General features: G+C 64.9%; 2 protein-coding genes across 6 annotated transcripts; both read right to left on the bottom strand.

The window, feature by feature from the left end:
- Nucleotides 1–6,413, bottom strand: SMO (smoothened, frizzled class receptor). Its single transcript, XM_080552731.1, has 12 exons — nucleotides 6,194–6,413; nucleotides 4,214–4,419; nucleotides 3,873–4,082; nucleotides 3,600–3,772; nucleotides 3,293–3,512; nucleotides 3,081–3,204; nucleotides 2,910–3,002; nucleotides 2,587–2,695; nucleotides 2,296–2,481; nucleotides 1,856–2,004; nucleotides 1,626–1,760; nucleotides 1–1,510 (listed from the first exon to the last, which is right to left on the bottom strand). Exons 2-12 carry the CDS (start codon nucleotides 4,358–4,360, stop codon nucleotides 942–944), a joined length of 2,115 nt encoding a protein of 704 aa, XP_080408857.1. The 5' UTR covers nucleotides 4,361–4,419; nucleotides 6,194–6,413; the 3' UTR covers nucleotides 1–941.
- Nucleotides 6,414–8,044: 1,631 nt separating this feature from the next.
- Nucleotides 8,045–15,901, bottom strand: TSPAN33 (tetraspanin 33). 5 transcript variants are annotated; one of them, XM_080575890.1, is made up of 9 exons: nucleotides 15,004–15,901; nucleotides 13,495–14,900; nucleotides 12,612–12,797; nucleotides 11,186–11,260; nucleotides 10,993–11,088; nucleotides 10,438–10,566; nucleotides 10,048–10,209; nucleotides 9,720–9,835; nucleotides 8,048–9,089 (listed from the first exon to the last, which is right to left on the bottom strand). In XM_080575890.1, exons 2-8 carry the CDS (start codon nucleotides 13,987–13,989, stop codon nucleotides 9,749–9,751), a joined length of 1,230 nt encoding a protein of 409 aa, XP_080432016.1. In that variant the 5' UTR covers nucleotides 13,990–14,900; nucleotides 15,004–15,901; the 3' UTR covers nucleotides 8,048–9,089; nucleotides 9,720–9,748. The 5 variants fall into 5 exon arrangements, 4 of the variants coding, with proteins under 4 accessions (XP_080432016.1, XP_080432015.1, XP_080432014.1 ...); XM_080575889.1 differs by having other exon boundaries at nucleotides 8,048–9,086; XR_013944863.1 differs by having other exon boundaries at nucleotides 8,045–9,089; nucleotides 9,720–10,209.

The raw sequence follows: 15,901 nt of genomic DNA, 5'->3' as shown, positions 1-15,901 counted from the left end.
GAAACTTGGCAAATTTAATACTGATACAGGAGGGTTTTGCTTTACACAGCAAAAATTAACCCGTGGAGGTCACCAGGATAGCGAGAAAGCCAGGAGCCTACCAGGATTTAATAAACACTCAAGACATTTACAGGGCTAACGGGCGGATATAAAGCACCAGCGAGGACGGGGCGTCCTCCTACGTCGGGATCGCTGTAATCAGGTCTTGTTCTTTTTTTTTAAAAAAAAATACTAAAAAAAAAAAAAAGCTTGGCTCGGAGGTTGCTGCACCCAGAGAGAGGCGACCCCGGGAGCTGGAAGGCACTTTGGGACCCCTGCAGAACCACGGGCGTACCCCGAAAAAACGTGAGCACCGCGGGGACGCGGCCGCAGCGCCCGAGCGGCCGCCACGTCCCGGTGTGTTATACAGAGTAAAAAAAAATAGTCGTAGTAAAAAAAAATCCCTATTGGCACCACACGAGTGTGTATAAGCTCTACGTACCATCTAGCCGGGGGGCGGTGGGGGCAGAGGGCGAGCGGGGGGCGTCAGCGGGGTCCCGGCACCCCGGGACGCGGGAGGAAGCTCCCCAAAATCTACCCTAACCTACCTAGGACCGCTGTCCCGGGGGGGCCGCCCGCTCCTGCCCCCAGCGGGTGCGCAGGCAGCGTCCCCAAATCCCCGCAGGACCTGCGGGGGGAGGGTGTCGCCCCACCAGCGGCACCCCGTTTCTCTTCTCCCGGCGATGCCGAACCCCTTTCTGCCGCCGTCCCGTTGGGCTGGGACGTGTGTCGAGTCCAGCCGGGTGGCACGGGGACAGACACCACCGTCCCCGAGGAAAAGCCACCCGTGGCCACGCTCGGGACCGGCCCCGGTGCGACGGGGCGGGCTGCGGCGTCCCCTCGAGGCTGTCCTGATGCGGACACCATCGTCCCCACGAGCCCCTCGCGGCGTCCTGCCGGGCTCAGAAGTCCGAGTCGGCGTCCAGCAGCTCCGCGTCCACCAGGTTGGTCCGAGAGTGGATGGGGGCCAAGCCGGCGCGTCGGCCCCAAGTCCTCGTCCCCCCGCCGTTGGGCAGGGCCTCGGGGGGCCAGCGGGGACCCCCGTTGTGCCGCCAGCCCCCGCCGCTGGGGCCGGGGCTCTCGTCCTCCGGGGACCCGCTCTCGGGGCAGAAGGGGTTGCTGATGAGGTGGGGGACGATGGCTCTGCGGCTGCGCCCGTCCCACGGCCCCCCGGCGACGCTGCCTTCGGGCCGGCCGCCTGCGAGCCCCGGGAGGACGGCGGGGACGAAGGCGTCCCCCCCACAGCGGCGGGGCACGGCCACCAGGCAGGGCTGGAGGGGCAGCCGGGGCAGGCGAGGCACGGCGCTGCTGGAGGCCGGGGGGTCCGCGGAGCCCCCAGCGCAGCGCTCGGGGCCCGGGCACACCTCGTCCTTCTTCTTCTTCCTCCGCTTCTTCTTGCGGCTGCGCTTCTGCAGCTCCGGGGAGACGTCGGCCTCCACCACCCAGAGGTTGGCCCTCTCCTCCGGCGGCACTGCGGGACGGACACGGGGCCGCTGAGAGCGGCCGCATCCTGCCCTGCGCCCCCCCAGCCCCTCGCCAGCCCCGCCGCCCCCCTCATCCCCCAAACGATGCCCCCAAGGACTTGCCAGGCGTCGCCACGGGTGTCACGGAGACGTCCTGGGGCAGGATGGCCCCTCTCCTGGCCACCATCTTGGTGACGTGCTGGGCCCACGCCGAGGACACGTCGGCCGAAGGCTCGTTGATGTCAAACGCTAAACCGGCTGCGGGGACGAGGAAAGGGGGGAGCCACGTCAAGAGGGGGGACAACGGGGACCCCCGCGGAGGTGGCCCCATCCCGCCCCACCACCGCACGTACCCACGGGGCCGTCGTGCGAGACGGTGTGCATGCTGAAGGACAGCTCCCGGCCCGGGTCGCGCAGCAGCTCCTTGCGCTTGGAGAAGGCTTTGGCGATCATCTTGCTCTTCTTGATCCTCTTGGGCTGGTCGTCGCTCTGCCCCGTCAGCCTGGGGACACGGCGGTCACAGCAGGGACACGGGGTGGCCCCGTCCGGGCACGGCCACGTGGAACGGGGCACGCACAACCCCAGGCATGGCACGTGGGGGCTCAGGGACCCTCCCCATCTGGATGGGGCGCACCAAGGGCTGGGGACAGCGCGGGACGGACGTGCCCTACACCCCCCGCTCCCCTCCCACTACTACCCACAACTCATTGACCCGGTGGACGAAAGCCTGGCGACAACCTCTGACACCTCGGGACGCCGGACGGGGCGCGGGGTGACATCCCCGGGGTCCCACCTGCACCAGGTGCGCTTCCAGATGAGCAGGGTGGCCTTGGTCCAGACCCAGGTGCTCATGGAGACGCCGGTGCCGAACATGGCGAAGAGGTTGATCTTCTCCACCAGCAGGCTCGGCCGGTTCTTGATCTCGCACTCCGGGATGGGCTTGTTGGTCTGCGTGGCGATGGTCACGTTGGCCTCGCACCTGCACGGGCAGACGTGGGACCGTGAGGATGGGGACAACAACGACGCTGAGCACCCCAAAAGGAGCTATAGAGCACCACGAGCACCCCGTCCCCATCCCACGCACAGGACGTATTCCCGAAAGCTGCGCTCCCACTCGGCCTGGTTGAAGAAGTCGTAGAAGTGGCAGCCGAACGTGATGAAGACGAAGCCGAAGGCCAAGAAGCCGAAGATGCCTGGAAGAGAAGCGGGATGTCCCCGGCTGAGCCGGACCCCAACAGTTCTGGGACAAAGATTCCGCGCCGGGACCGCGCCACCACCAACGCAGCTTTGTCCCTTGGTGCTGAGATACAACCACCTCTGGGCGGGCAGGACAGGTCCGTCTGGGTTCAGGGAACCAAGCGTCCCCGTTCCCACGTGAATTTCCCCCAGAAACGGTGCCGCCCTTACCCAGCCGCAGCATGGTCTCGTTGATCTTGCTGGCCGCCTTCTCGCTCAGCAGCCCGGGGTGGTTGCTCTTGATGGAGAAGAGCGTCATGACCCCTGCGGCGGAGGGACGCGGCGGTGAGGCTGGGGGGAGGGGGGACACTCATGGTGCCCCCAGCCCCGTCCCGCACCTACCCCGGATGAGGAAATAGCCCCCCACGATGAGGACGAGCCCGATGGGCGCCAGGACGAAGCCGGCGCGGTACCGGTAGTTCTTGTACCCCACGAAGCAGATGCCGCTGACGGAGTCGCCGTCCACCTGGTAGAGACGGGGACCGGGAGGGGGTCAGCAGGATGCGGCCACCACCACCCCCTCGAGCCGGTCCACGGGCTGGCGGCCCCGTTACCTGCGCCACGGCCAGGATGGCCACGGTGAGGACGAAGGGGATGGACCAGGTGATGAGGTGGAAGTAGGAGGTCTTGCCCAGCAGCGGCTGGTAGGTGGTGCCCAGCGCCTTGAAGGAGGTGTGCCAGGCGTAGGTCAGCATGACGAACCAGATGACGCCCGACATCAGCGAGTAGTAGACGATGACGAAGATGATGACGCAGGACAGCGTCTCGTTGGAGCTACGGGGGAGGCGAGGCAGGGACGTCAGCCGGGAGGGGACGCGGGGCAGGAACACGCGGCGGGACGGGGACGAAGGCGACACCTACGTGGGCTCCCCCAGGCGCATGGTGCCGTCGGCGCGGCACACGATCTCGTCGCGGGCGCCGTCCATGAACTGCGCCAGCCAGCCGATGCTGCCCACGAAGAAGCAGGCGTTGACGTAGAAGAGGATGACGGCGGGGTAGCGGTTGGAGTTCCTCCAGTCGGCGACGAACGTGGCCTGGGCGGGGGGAAAAAGGGACACCTGGGTGGCCGGCCCCCTTTTCGGGGACACCTCCACGCGTCCCCCGCCCCAGCCCTGCAGCGGCGGCGCGGCTCACCAGGGTGAAGAAGGTGCAGAAGATGGTGACGGAGCTGAAGGCGGCGATGTAGACGTGCATCTCGCGGTGCTCCTTCTCGGTGAAGAGCGGGTTCTGGCACTGGATCCCGCAGCCCTCCACGTCCTCGTACCAGCTCTTGGGGTTGTCCGTCCGCACCAGCGGTGCCTCGCACTGCCCCGAGCTGTTGAACTTGATGTTCTGCACCTCGTTCTGCCAGAGGTGGTGGGCGCCATGAGGAAGAGGAGGAGCGGGGGGGGCACGGCCACCCCGCATCATCCCCCATTCCAGGTCCCGGGGGACCCGGAGGCGTCGCCGCGGTGCCCCCCGCGCCCCCACCGTACCGGGCAGCCCTCGGGGAAGCGGTCGGGCGTGCACTTGAGGAAGTCGGGCCAGCCGCGCTCGCGCTCCACGATGGTGCAGGGCGCGCGGGTGGCCTGGCAGAGGGTCTGGCTGGGCAGCTCCACCTGCCCGTCCTCGCACTTGGGCATGTAGACGGCGCACAGCAGGGGCTGGATGACGTCCCAGCAGCGCGGGGCGTTGCGCAGGCCTGCGGGGACAGCGCCGTCACCCCCCCGGTGCGGGGACGCGGGGTGGGATGGGACGGGATGGGGACGCCGGCGGTGCTGAGCCCCCGGCTGCTCGGCACCCCCGGGCGCCATGCCCCTTCCCGGACCCTGCCGATATTGATCCCCTTCACGTCGCCCCCTCTTATACTGCCCCCACGCCGCTCCCCTTCACGCTGCGCCCAGCCATACCGTTCACCTCCATGCCGTGCCCATCCTGCTCCCCGCTATGCAGCCCCCCCCACCCACACCCATCCCAGCGCCCTGCTGTCCTGCGCCCGTCCCGCTCCCCTCCGCACTGCTCCCCTACACCGTGCCCACCCGCTCCCTTGCTATACCGCGCCCACCCCGCTGCCCCGCTCCCCCCACACTGCACCCACCCTGCTCCCCTCTATATTGCACCCCCCCAGCTCCCCCTATACTGCGCCCACCCCAGCCCCGCTATACTGCCCTCCCCGTACTGCACCCCCCCACACCGCCCACCTCCGTTCTGCTCCCCCCACACCGCATCCATACCGCTCCCCCCCCATACCGCTCCCCCCCTACCGTACGCGTCCCCGATATCCCGTTCCCCTGTGCCCTACCCCCTCCAATAACCTACACCCACAGCGCCCCTGCCTATAGTGCCCCCACGCAGAGCCCCCCTCTTTAGTGCTCCCCTATAATGTCCCCCTCTATAGTGCCCCCCCATAATGCTCCCCTCCATGGTGCCCCCCCATAAGTATAGAGACCCCCCCCTCCCTACAGAGCCCCCCCATAATACTCCTCTCTATAGTGCCCCCCATAACGCCCCCCCTCCCTACAGTACTCCCCCCATAACTTCCATGGCGCCCCCTCCCCATAGTTTACCCCTCCCATAGTTATCCCCCCCTATAGCTACCCCCCCAGGAGTTAGTTACCCCCCCCCCAGGAGTTAGTTACCCCCCCCCAAGAGTTAGTTACCCCCCCCAAGAGCTAGTTGCCCCCACCCCAAAAGTTATTTACACCCCCCCCAAGAGCTAGTTGCCCCCACCCCAAAAGTTATTTGCCCCCCCCAAGAGCTAGCTGCCCCCACCCCAAAAGTTAGTTGCCCCCCCAAGAGCTAGTTGCCCCCCCCCAAGAGTTAGTTCCCCCCCCAAGAGCTAGTTGCCCCCCCCAAGAGTTAGTTGCCCCCACCCCAAGAGCTAGTTGCCCCCCCCAAGAGCTAGCTGCCCCCCCCAAGAGCTAGCTGCCCCCCCAAGAGCTAGTTACGCCCCCCAAGAGCTAGTTGCCCCCCCCAAGAGCTAGTTGCCCCCCCCAAGAGCTAGTTGCCCCCCCCAAGAGCTAGTTGCCCCCACCCCAAGAGCTAGTTGCCCCCACCCCAAGAGCTAGTTGCCCCCACCCCAAGAGCTAGTTGCCCCAAGAGCTAGTTGCCCCCCCAAGAGCTAGTTGCCCCCCCCAAGAGCTAGTTGCCCCCACCCCAAGAGCTAGTTGCCCCCCCAAGAGCTAGTTGCCCCCCCCAAGAGCTAGTTAACCCCACCCCAAAAGTTAGTTACACCCCCCCCAAGAGCTAGTTGCCCCCCCCGAAGAGCTAGTTGCCCCCACCCCAAAAGTTATTTACACCCCCCCCAAGAGCTAGTTGCCCCCCCCGAAGAGCTAGTTACCCCCCCCCCAGGAGTTAGTTACCCCCCCCCAGGAGCTAGTTGCCCCCCCAAGAGCTAGTTGCCCCCCCCAAAAAGTTAGTTGCCCCCCCCAAGAGCTAGTTGCCCCCCCCCCAAGAGCTGGCTGCCCCCCCCGTACCGGACCACAGCAGCAGCTTGCCGTGAGCCTCCTCCTGCGAGGCGGAGTCGGCGGCCAGCAGCGTGGAGGTGGCGGCGTAGGGCAGCGCCGAGCCCAGGCACGCTCCGAACCGGAGCCGCTCGCAGGCCGCGGGGCGCCGGCACCGCTCGGGGGGGCCCGAGGCGTTCACCGGGGGCGGCGGCGGCGGGGGGGGGGGCGGCGGCGGCCGAGGGAGGGGGGCGGCGGGGGGGGGCCCCCAGCGCCAAGCCCAGCGCCAGCGCCCACAGCCACCCCCCCGCGCCGCCCCCGCCGCCCCGCCGACACGGCCCGGGCCCGGCCGCGGCCCTGCCGCCCCTCCCGGGCCTCCCGGGCCCCGCCGCCGCCATCCCGGCCCGGCCCGGCCCGGCCCGGCCCGGCCCCGCGCGGCGCCCGCCCGAGAGCACGGAGCGAGGGGAGCGGCGGGGGGGGGGAAAGGGGGAGGGGGAAGGGGAGGGGAGGGACGGAGGTGGGGATTTGGGGAGGAAAGTGGGGATTTGGGGAAGGTGGGGCTGGGGAGAGGAGGGGGGTTTGGGGGGGGAAGGGGGGTTTGGGGGGGGAAGCTGGGTTTTGGGGGGGAAAGTTGGGTTTGGGGAGGAAAGGGGGGTTTTGGGGGAAAGTTGGGTTTGGGGGGGAAAGCTGGATTTCGGGGGAAAGTTGGGTTTGGAAGAGGATGGGGGATTTGGGGGAGGAAAGGGGGTTTGGGGAAAAAGTTGGGTTTGGGGGGGAAAGTTGGGATTGGGGAGGAAAAGTTCGGTTTGGGGGGAAAAGTTGGGTTTGGGGGAGGGCGGGGGGTTGGGGGAGGAAAGGGGGTTTGGGGGAAAAAAGAGGGGTTTGGGGTGAAGTCACTGCTTTGGGGAGGGGAGGTGGCGTGGAAGGAAAAGTTTTTGTTTTTTTTTTTTTCAGAGAAAAGTTTGGTGTGGCAAGTTTGTTTTCAGGAAGAAAAGTTCGGAAAGTTGTTTTCGGGAAGACAAGTTTGTTTTTCGAGACGGGAAGTCGCTTTTTTCGGAGCGAAAAGTTGTTGGGGAGGGGCGAGGGTGCTTTTGGGGGAGAAAGGGGGGTTTTGGGGAGAGAAAAGGGGGGGTTGGGGGTGAAGGAACTTTTTTGGTGAAGGAACTTTTTTGAGGAAAAAAGTTGGTTTTCGGGGCGTGAAGTTACTTTTCTGAGGAGAAAAGTTGTTTTTTTGGGGGAGAAAAGTTGGTTTGGGGGGGTGAAGTTGGTTTTGAGGGGGTGAAGTTACTTTTTTGAGACGAAAAGGTTTTTGGGGGGAAAAGTTGCTTTTGGGAGGGGAGTTGCTTTTTTTGAGGAGAAAAGTTATTTTTCTGTGAGAGAAAAGTTGTTTTGGGGGGGTGAAGTTGCTTTTTTGGGGAGAAAAGTTGTTTTTTTGAGAGAAAAGTTGGCTTGGGGGGGTGAAGTTACTTTTTTTGAGGAGAAAAGCTGGGTTTTGGGGGGGAAGTTGCTTTTTTGAGGAGAAAAGTTACTTTTCTGGGAGAGAAAAGTTGTTTTTGGGGGGCTGAAGCTACTTTTTTGAGGAGAAAAGTTGGGTTTTAGGAGCAGAAGTTCCTTTTTTTGGGGGGGAAGTTACTTTTTTGAGGAGAAAAGTTGTTTTTCTTGAGAGAAAAGTTATTTGGGGGGGGTGAAGTTACATTTTTGAAGAGAAAAGTTGTTTTTGGGGGGGTAAAGTTACTTTATTGAGGAGAAAACTTGTTTCTTAGGGGGGGAAGTTGCTTTTTTTTGAGGAGAAAAGTTGTTTTTTTGGGGAAGAAAAGTTGTTTGCGGGGGGGGAAGTTACTTTGGAGAAAAAAGCTGGTTTTGGGGGGAGAAAAGCTGCTTTGGGGGGGCAGAAGTTTTTTGTGGGGAGGACAAATTGAGGGGGGGCAAAAGTTATTAAAGTTATTTTGGGAGAAAAAGTTGTTTTTTTTGTGTTTTTTTTTGGGGGGGAAGGTTACTTTGGGGGGCTAAGAGTTAGTTTTTTTTGGGGGGGGGGCACTGGGCCCAGCAGCGGCCCCAAGGGGGCTGCTTTGGGGCAAAAAAGGTTCCTTTTGGGGCAGGAAGTCGCTTGGTGGAGGAGAAGAGTTTGGGGGGGCCAGTTGGGGGGGGAGCAGCGTTTTTGGGGTGAGAAGTGGTGGTTATGGGCAAAGCGTTACGTGGGGGGGGTGGTTTGGGGGGAACAAAAGTCACTTTGGGGAGGAAAAAGGGGAGAAAAAGGTTGCTTTATGTGGGGGTGTTATTGGGGGGGGAGAAACTGCTTTTTGGAGGAAAAAAAAGTCATCTTTTGGGAGAAAAGTTGCTTTTTTTGGGGGGGAAAAGCCACACTTCTGGGGGACGAAAGTCCCTTTTTTTGGGGGGGGGAAGTCACGTCTTAGGGGAGGATCTTTTGGGAGAAAAAGTCGCTGGGGGGAGGGGAAGTTATTTTGGGGGAAGACGAGTCACGTTTTGGACAAAAGCCACTTGGTGCAAAATAAGTGAGGTTTAGGGAAAATTAAGCCACTTTTTTTGGTGGGGGGGGAGTCACTTCTGGAGAGAAGCCACTTTGGGGGGGAGAAAACCTGCTTTTGGGGGAGTATTTGGGAGAAAAGTCAGGTTTTGGGGTGGGGAGAAGTCACTTGGGGGGGGGCATCACTTTTGGGGGATGAGATCGCTTTTTGGGGGAGAAATTCCTCTTCTGGGTGAGGAGTTACATGGGGGGGCGGAGAGAAAAATCACATTTTGGGGGTCGGGGGAGGGACGCGAAGCCCCCCCGGCGCTCCTGGTTCCGCACGGAAGCGACGGAGACGTCACGGACGGACGCACGGACGCGGGGGCACCCCCCCGGGACAGACGGACAGCAGGGGAGGGGTCCGGCCCCAAAACGGCGTGTGGCACCACGGCGGGACCGCTGCTGCCGGTGGCACCAAGTCCCCAAGTGTCCCTAAATGTCCCCAAGTGTCCCCTGATGTCCCCAGGTGTCCCCCGTTTTCCCCAGGTGTCCCCCAATGTCCACAAGTGTCACCAGGTGCCCCCCAAACATCCCCCGATGTCCCCAGGTGTCCCCAAGGGCCCCCAAGCATCCCCCGGTGTCCCCAAACGTCCCAGGTGTCCCCCGGTGTCCCCAAGCGTCCCCCAATGTCTCCAGGGGTCCCCCGATGTCCCCAAGTGTCCCCCAATTTCCCCAGGTATCTCCTGGTGTCCCCAAACATCCCCCAGTATCCCCCGGTGTCCCCAAACATCCCCAATGTCCCCAGGCATCTCCCGGTGTCCCCAGGTGTCCCCCAATGTCCCCAAACATCCCTGGTGTCCCCAAGCATCCCCCGGTGTCCCCAAATGTCTCTGATGTCCCCAGGTGCTCCCCGTTTTCCCCAGGTGTCCCCAAGTGTCCCCCGATGTCCCCAAACGTCCCCCAGTATCCCCAAGCGCCCCCCCCCCCAACGTGTCTCCGTCCTCTCTCCCACCACCACTGGCTCTTCCCGCAGGTGACCGAGGAGCCACCAAACGTCACCGCCGCCACCGTCCCCATCCCCAGGGGACACACCGGTGGCAGCGGCGGCCTCGCCGGGGGGCTCAGCGCCAGGGCTCGGCGCGGCGGTGCCGCCGCACCTGGTCCTTCAGCTGCCTGAGGAGCACCCGGGCCAGCACGATGCCCACCAGCTGCGGGGCGAGAGGGCCACCGGCGTCACCGCCACCGCGCCACCGTGTCACCGCCGCGCCGCCACCACCGCGTCCCACTGCCCCCCAAAAACCCACCCCATCTCCTGGGGGGGCTGGCCCCCGGGGCCATCCGGGTGGCCCCATCCCACCACCAGCTCCTCGGGGCTGCCACCGAGGTGACACCACCCCCCCAAAAAAAAAAGTGTCCCCACCTGGGGGAGGGCCAGCGCCAGGGCGATGCCCCCCAGCAGCACCAGGTTGCGGCGCAGCCAGCCGGCCAGCTCGGCGATGCAGCCCGACGGGTGGATGGAGGCGCCGGCCTCCGCGTAGCTCCTGGCCTGCGCGCCCTGCCCGCACAGCGTGTTGATGACGCCCTGGGGGGGGGGGACGACACACGGGGAGGGGTAGGGACATTGGGACACGTGGGGGGGGGTACGGCGTCCCCATCACGAAGGGACCCCGTGGGTTGCGTCAACGCCGGGACTTGAGCGATGCCCCCATGCCCCGGGTGGGTTCAGTCCTATAAACAGCCCCATGGGGGTCCTCAAGGGTGGTGGGGGACCCCGCTGGGGACGTCCTCACCCCGCTAGGGACGTCCTCACCTCGCCGGGGCCGTGCAGGCAGCAGGAGAAGGGCACGGAGCAGCGCTCGCGGCTGGGGTTGGCGGCGGAGCAGTTGAAGTAGACGTTGCGGGACCAGTCCCTGTAGGAGACGCCGCCGCAGCAGCGGAACTGTAGGGACATCGCGGGGACATCGCGGGGACATCGCGGGGACATCGTGGGGACATCGCGGGGACGTCGCTGCCACCACGGCCCCGTCCCCTGGTGTCCCCTGCTCGGGGACGGAGCGCGGGCAGCCCCGAGCCCAGCCACGTCCTGCTCACCCTGTCCCTGTTGTCCCTATGGACTGGTGGTGATCCCCTCCCAACCCTTCTCCCGCAGTTTTAGTAGGTCCTACATAAACACAGGCTGCAAGAAACGGTGCCCAGGTGGGCTCCCCCCGCACCAGCCCCCCCAAACCTCTCCCTGCCCCAGGCTGGCCTTCGCCCCCACCGCCAGACCCTCTTGGGAAAGCCCCGGGGGGGGATCCCCATGGATTTCGGGTGGCAGCCGAGCCCCCTTGGGGGCGGGTGGCGTCCCCCCGGTGTCCCCCCGCACCTCCTTCTGCCCGAAGTCGATGAGGTTCTGCAAGTCGGGGTCGTCCCGGTAGTGCACGATGGCCGCGTTGATCACCTCGCTCACCCTCCCGCGCGCCTGCGAGGGGACACGTCACGAGGCTGCCGCCCGAGGGGACAGCGTGGCGGGGGTCCATGTCCTCCTGTGTCCCCCCCCCCCCCCCCCAAGGCCATACCCCGTCAGAGAAGACGAAGCCCAGCGCGCCGGCTGCCAGCTGCAGGAGGAAGATGACGGTCAGGCAGACGGAGAACTGCGGGCGAGAGGAGGGCGAGGGTGGCACCGCGGGGACGGCCACGGCCAGGGGTGGCCGGGAGGTGACGAGTCCTCCTGGGATGGTGTCCTCCCACGGGACGGCCACCTCCCCACCTCCACGTGGGGACAGTGACTTCCACATGGGGATCAGTGACCTCCACATGGGATCAGGAACTTCCCTCCATGGGGACAGCATCCTCCACATGGGGACAGCGGCCTCCCCACGGGGATGGCCACCTCCACGTGGGGACAGTGTCCTTCTCATTGGGACACCAACCTCCACATGGGGACGGCCTCTTCCCCACGAGGACAGCATCCTCCACGTGGGGATAGCGTCCCCCTCATGGGGATGGCCTCTTCCATACAGGGACAGTGTCCTCCACATGGGGAGAGCCTCTTCCCCGTGGGGACAGTGTCCTCCACATGGGGATGGTGTCCTCCTCGTGGGGATGGCCTCTTCCTTACAGGGACATTGCCCTCCACATGGTGACAACCATTTCCCCACAGGGGCAGCATCCTCCACATAGGAAAAGTGTCCTCCCCATGGGGACAGCCTCTTCCCCATGGGGACAGCATCCTCCGCGTGGGGACAGAGTCCCCCTCATGGGGATGGCCTCTTCCTTACAGGGACGTTGTCCTCCACATGGCAACAGCCGCTTCCCCATGGGAAGAACCCATAGAGGACAGCAGCTTCCCCATGGGGACGTCATCCTCCACGTGGGGACCGTGTCCTCCCCATCGGGACACCGACCTCCACATGGGGACGGCCTCTTCCCCATAGGGACGGCAACTTCCCCACGGGGACAGCATCCTCCAGATGGGGACAGCCTCTTCCCCATGGGGACGGCCACCTCTACAAGGTGGCAGCGTCCTCCCCATGGGTGCAGTGTCCTCCACATGGGGATGGTGTCCCCCTCATGGGGATGGCCTCTTCCATAGGACGGTGTCCTCCCCATGGGGACAGCCACTTCCCCACGGGGACAGTGTCCTCCACATGGGGACAGCGTTCTCCTCATGGGGATGGCCTCTTCCTTACAGGGACAGTGTCCTCCATGTGGGGACAGCCTCTTCCCCGTAGAGGACAGCAACTTCCCCATGGGGACATCATCCTCCTCCACATGGGGACAGTGTCCGCCTCACGGGGATGTCCTCTTCCCCATGGGGACGTTGTCCTCCCCATAGGGACGTTGTCCTCCCCACGGTGATAGCCTCTTCCCAACAAGGACATTATCCTCCCCATGGGGACCGGGTGCACCCCAAAGTGTCCTCCCACCCCAGGGACACCCGGGCTGGGGACACCAGGCTGGGGACACCCCAGGGACGCGCCCCGGCCCCGCGGCGCCACGCACCGCCTGCAGCAGGCAGATGTTCTCCCGCAGGGCGCCGACGCAGCCGCAGAAGGTGACGAGGAAGACGAGGACGCCGAGCAGCAGCAGCAGCAGCGCGGGGTCCAGGGCCAGGCACGCCGCCGCCGCCTCCGCCTGCTTCAGCAGCCGCGCGTAGAGCCCCACGGCCACCAGCCCCAGCGAGACCACCTGCGGTGGCACCGTGGGGACGTCACCCGTGGGGTGGCACCCGTGGGGTCCCACGGGGTGACACCCTTGGGGTGCTGCGGGGGTGTCATCTGTGGGGTAACACCCGTGGGGTGCCACAGGGATGACACCCAAGGGGTCCTGGGGGATGACACCAGTGGGACACTGTGGGGATGTCACCCATGGGGTGACACCCATGGGATGCTGGGGGGATGTCACCCGTGGGGTGTCATGGGGTGCCACCTGTGGGACACTGCAGGGATGTCACCCATGGGACGTTGTGGGTGTGTTACCCATGGGACACCACAGGGGTGACACACGTGGGACACCGTGGGGATGTCACCTGTGGGATCCCACGGGGGTGACACCCGTGGGACGCCGCAGGGATGTCACCCACGGGACACCGCGGGGATGCCCGCTTGCACAAAAACTTCCCCAAAACGCAGTTTCAAGCCCTCAGCCCAAAATCCCCCCCAAAATCCCCGTTGAAAAAAAAATCCCCAACTCTCCAACCCCTCCCAAACCCCCCCAAACCCCTCGGGACAAGCGGGCGGCACCGCCTGGGGACACGGCCGCGACCCCTTCGGTCCCGGTGCCCGGTACGGGGCGGGGGGGACGACCCCAAAAGAGCCGCGGGGACCCCAAAAAGTGGCGGGGGGGGGGGATAAAGGGAAAGGGGGGGGTTCGGATCGGCGCTCACCCAGCCGAGGAGGTTGAGCACGAAGAGCGCGGAGCGCAGCGCAGGGCTCACGGCGGCGGCGGCGGCGGGGGCTCGGCCGGCCATGGGTGGGCTCCGGGGCACCGGGGGGCACCGGGGGGCACCGGGGGCACCGGGGGGCACCGGGCAACGGCACGGCTGAGCCGGGCTTAAGGGGTCCGGGTCGGGTCCGGTCGGGTCCGGGTCCCAGTCCGGGTCCGGGTCCGGGTCCCAGTCCGGGTGCGGGTCCGGGTGCGGGTCCCACCGCCGCTCCCGGTGCCGGTGCCGGTGCCGGTGCCGGAGCCCCGCGCCCAGGAGCCCCACCCCGTGCCCGTCCCACCCACCGGCCCCTCCCCGCCCTCCCGTTGGCTGGGGACCCTCCACCAGGTCTCCGTGGCCAACATCAGGTCCGTGGCCAGATCCCTGCCCGCCCACCAGCCGTGCACCCAACCACCACGTCCGTGTGTCCGTCCCCCAGGCCGCATGTCCGTCCACCATCACGTCTGTGTGTCCACCCCCCAGATGTGCCTGCCCACCGCTCACCGTGTGCCCACCCACCAGATCTGCCACCCACCCACCCACCAGCCCCACGCACCCACCCCTTACACACCCCTGGGGGGGACCCTCTGCGCCCACCCAGCAGCCCCACGCGTCTGCACAGGGACCTGTGCCCACCCATCAGGTCCATGCCTCCACCCCTTGGATCCACCCATCAGGTCAATGTGTGCACCCATATGGTCAACACGTGCACCCGTAGATCTACATGTGCACCCACAGACCAACGCGTGCACCCATCAGGTCAACGCGTGCACCCATCAGACCTACTTGTGCATCCATAAGGTCTACATATACACCCATCTTGTCAACGTGTGCACCCACAGACCAACGCACCTACCTATTGGGTCAACGCATGCACCCATAGACCTACGTGTGCACCCGCAGACCAACGTGTGCACCCATCAGGTCAATGCATGCACCCATCAGATCTACACATAAGGTCTACTCATGGACTCATAGACCAAAACCTGCACCCATCGGGTCAGGGTGTGTACCCATAGGCCTACGTGTGCACCCATAGACCAATGCATGCACCCATCAGGTCAACGCATGCACCCATCATATCTACTTGTGCACCCATAAGGTCTACATGTGCACCCATCGGGTCAATGAGTGCACCCATAACCAACACACCCACCCACTGGGTCAACGCATGCACCCATAGATCTACGTGTGCACCCATAGACCAATATGTGCACCCATCGGGTCAATGTGTGCACCCATAGACCAATGTGTGCACCCACCAGGTCAACGCGTGCACCGATAGGGTCAATGCGTGCACCCATCAGGTCAACGGGTGCACCCGTGGACCAACACACCCACCCATTGGGTCGATGGATGCACCCATAGACCTACGCGTGCACCCATAGACCAACACGTGCACCCGTCAGGTCAACACGTGCACCCATCGGGTCAAGGTGTGCACCTGTTGGGTCAACACGTGCACCCATAGACCAACGCGTGCACCCACCAGGTTGATGCCTGCACCCACCAGATTTACGCCTGCCCCTCAGCCCCCCGCAGCCCCCCACCGGATGGATCCATCCCCACGTGGGAGCTGCACCCACCCGCAGAGCTATGCCCCTGCCCGCGGCTCCGTGCCCCCCGCGCACCCGTACAGCGCCCACCCACTCCGTGCCCCCCCAGCAGACCCACATGAACCCCCCAGCTCCTGCCTCTCCCCCCACCCATCACTGACCCTGTCCCATCCCCAGCGGGCACGGAACTGAAGGCCACGATGGGCTGGGGGCCCATCTCAATGGGCTGGTGGCCCACATCTCCAGTCTGGTGGCCTGTCTCTCCAAGCTGGTGGTCCATCCCTACAGGCTGGTGGCCACATCTCCAGGCTGGTGGTCCATTCTTCCAGGCTGGTGATCCACCTCCCCAATGTGGTGGCCCATCTCTCCAAGCTGGTGGCCCACCCCTCCAGGCTGATGGCCCACATCTCCAGGCTGGTGGCCCACATCTCTAGGCAGGCAGCCCATCCCTATGGGCTGGTGGCCCACATCTCCAGGGTGGTGATCCATCTCTCCAAGCTGGTGGCCCACCCCTCCAGGCTGGTGGCCCATCTCTCCAACCTGGTGGCCCATCTCTCCAGGCTGGTTGCCCACCCCTCCACACCGAGACCACCGCAGGCTGCCTCCAGCCGCTCCCCCCAGCCCAGCACCCCCCAGGCACCTGCTGGGGCCACCTCCCTCCATTTCCCCCTTGCCCCACCGCCCACCCCAACAAACGGCCCCGTGCGGCCCCTAAGGGGATGCCCCCGTCCCCCGGTGACAGCCGGGACACCTCCTTCATCCCACATCCTCCTCCTCACCGGGACGGCAGCTGGGGACTCTGGGGTGGGGGCATG

The sequence above is a fragment of the Anser brachyrhynchus genome (assembly GCF_964034855.1).
Source record: "Anser brachyrhynchus genome assembly, chromosome: 1".
In the NCBI taxonomy this organism is placed as follows: Eukaryota; Metazoa; Chordata; class Aves; order Anseriformes; family Anatidae; genus Anser; species Anser brachyrhynchus.
Note: the sequence above shows the minus strand (reverse complement) of the source record. Positions and strands in the feature narration are given on the sequence as shown.

Coding starts and splice junctions, on each gene's coding strand:
- TSPAN33 (XM_080575887.1), bottom strand. CDS start 13,989: ATGGTGGACGGACATGCGGCCTGGGGGACGGACACACGGACGTGGTGG. Junction 12,798..13,494: donor TGCTCAACCTCCTCGGCTGG/GTGAGCGCCGAT, acceptor GTGCCACCGCAG/GTGGTCTCGCTGGGGCTGGT. Junction 10,567..10,992: donor TCGACTTCGGGCAGAAGGAG/GTGCGGGGGGAC, acceptor ATGTCCCTACAG/TTCCGCTGCTGCGGCGGCGT.
- SMO (XM_080552731.1), bottom strand. CDS start 4,360: ATGCCCAAGTGCGAGGACGGGCAGGTGGAGCTGCCCAGCCAGACCCTC. Junction 3,513..3,599: donor ATGCGCCTGGGGGAGCCCAC/GTAGGTGTCGCC, acceptor CCTCCCCCGTAG/CTCCAACGAGACGCTGTCCT. Junction 3,003..3,080: donor GGGCTATTTCCTCATCCGGG/GTAGGTGCGGGA, acceptor CCTCCGCCGCAG/GGGTCATGACGCTCTTCTCC.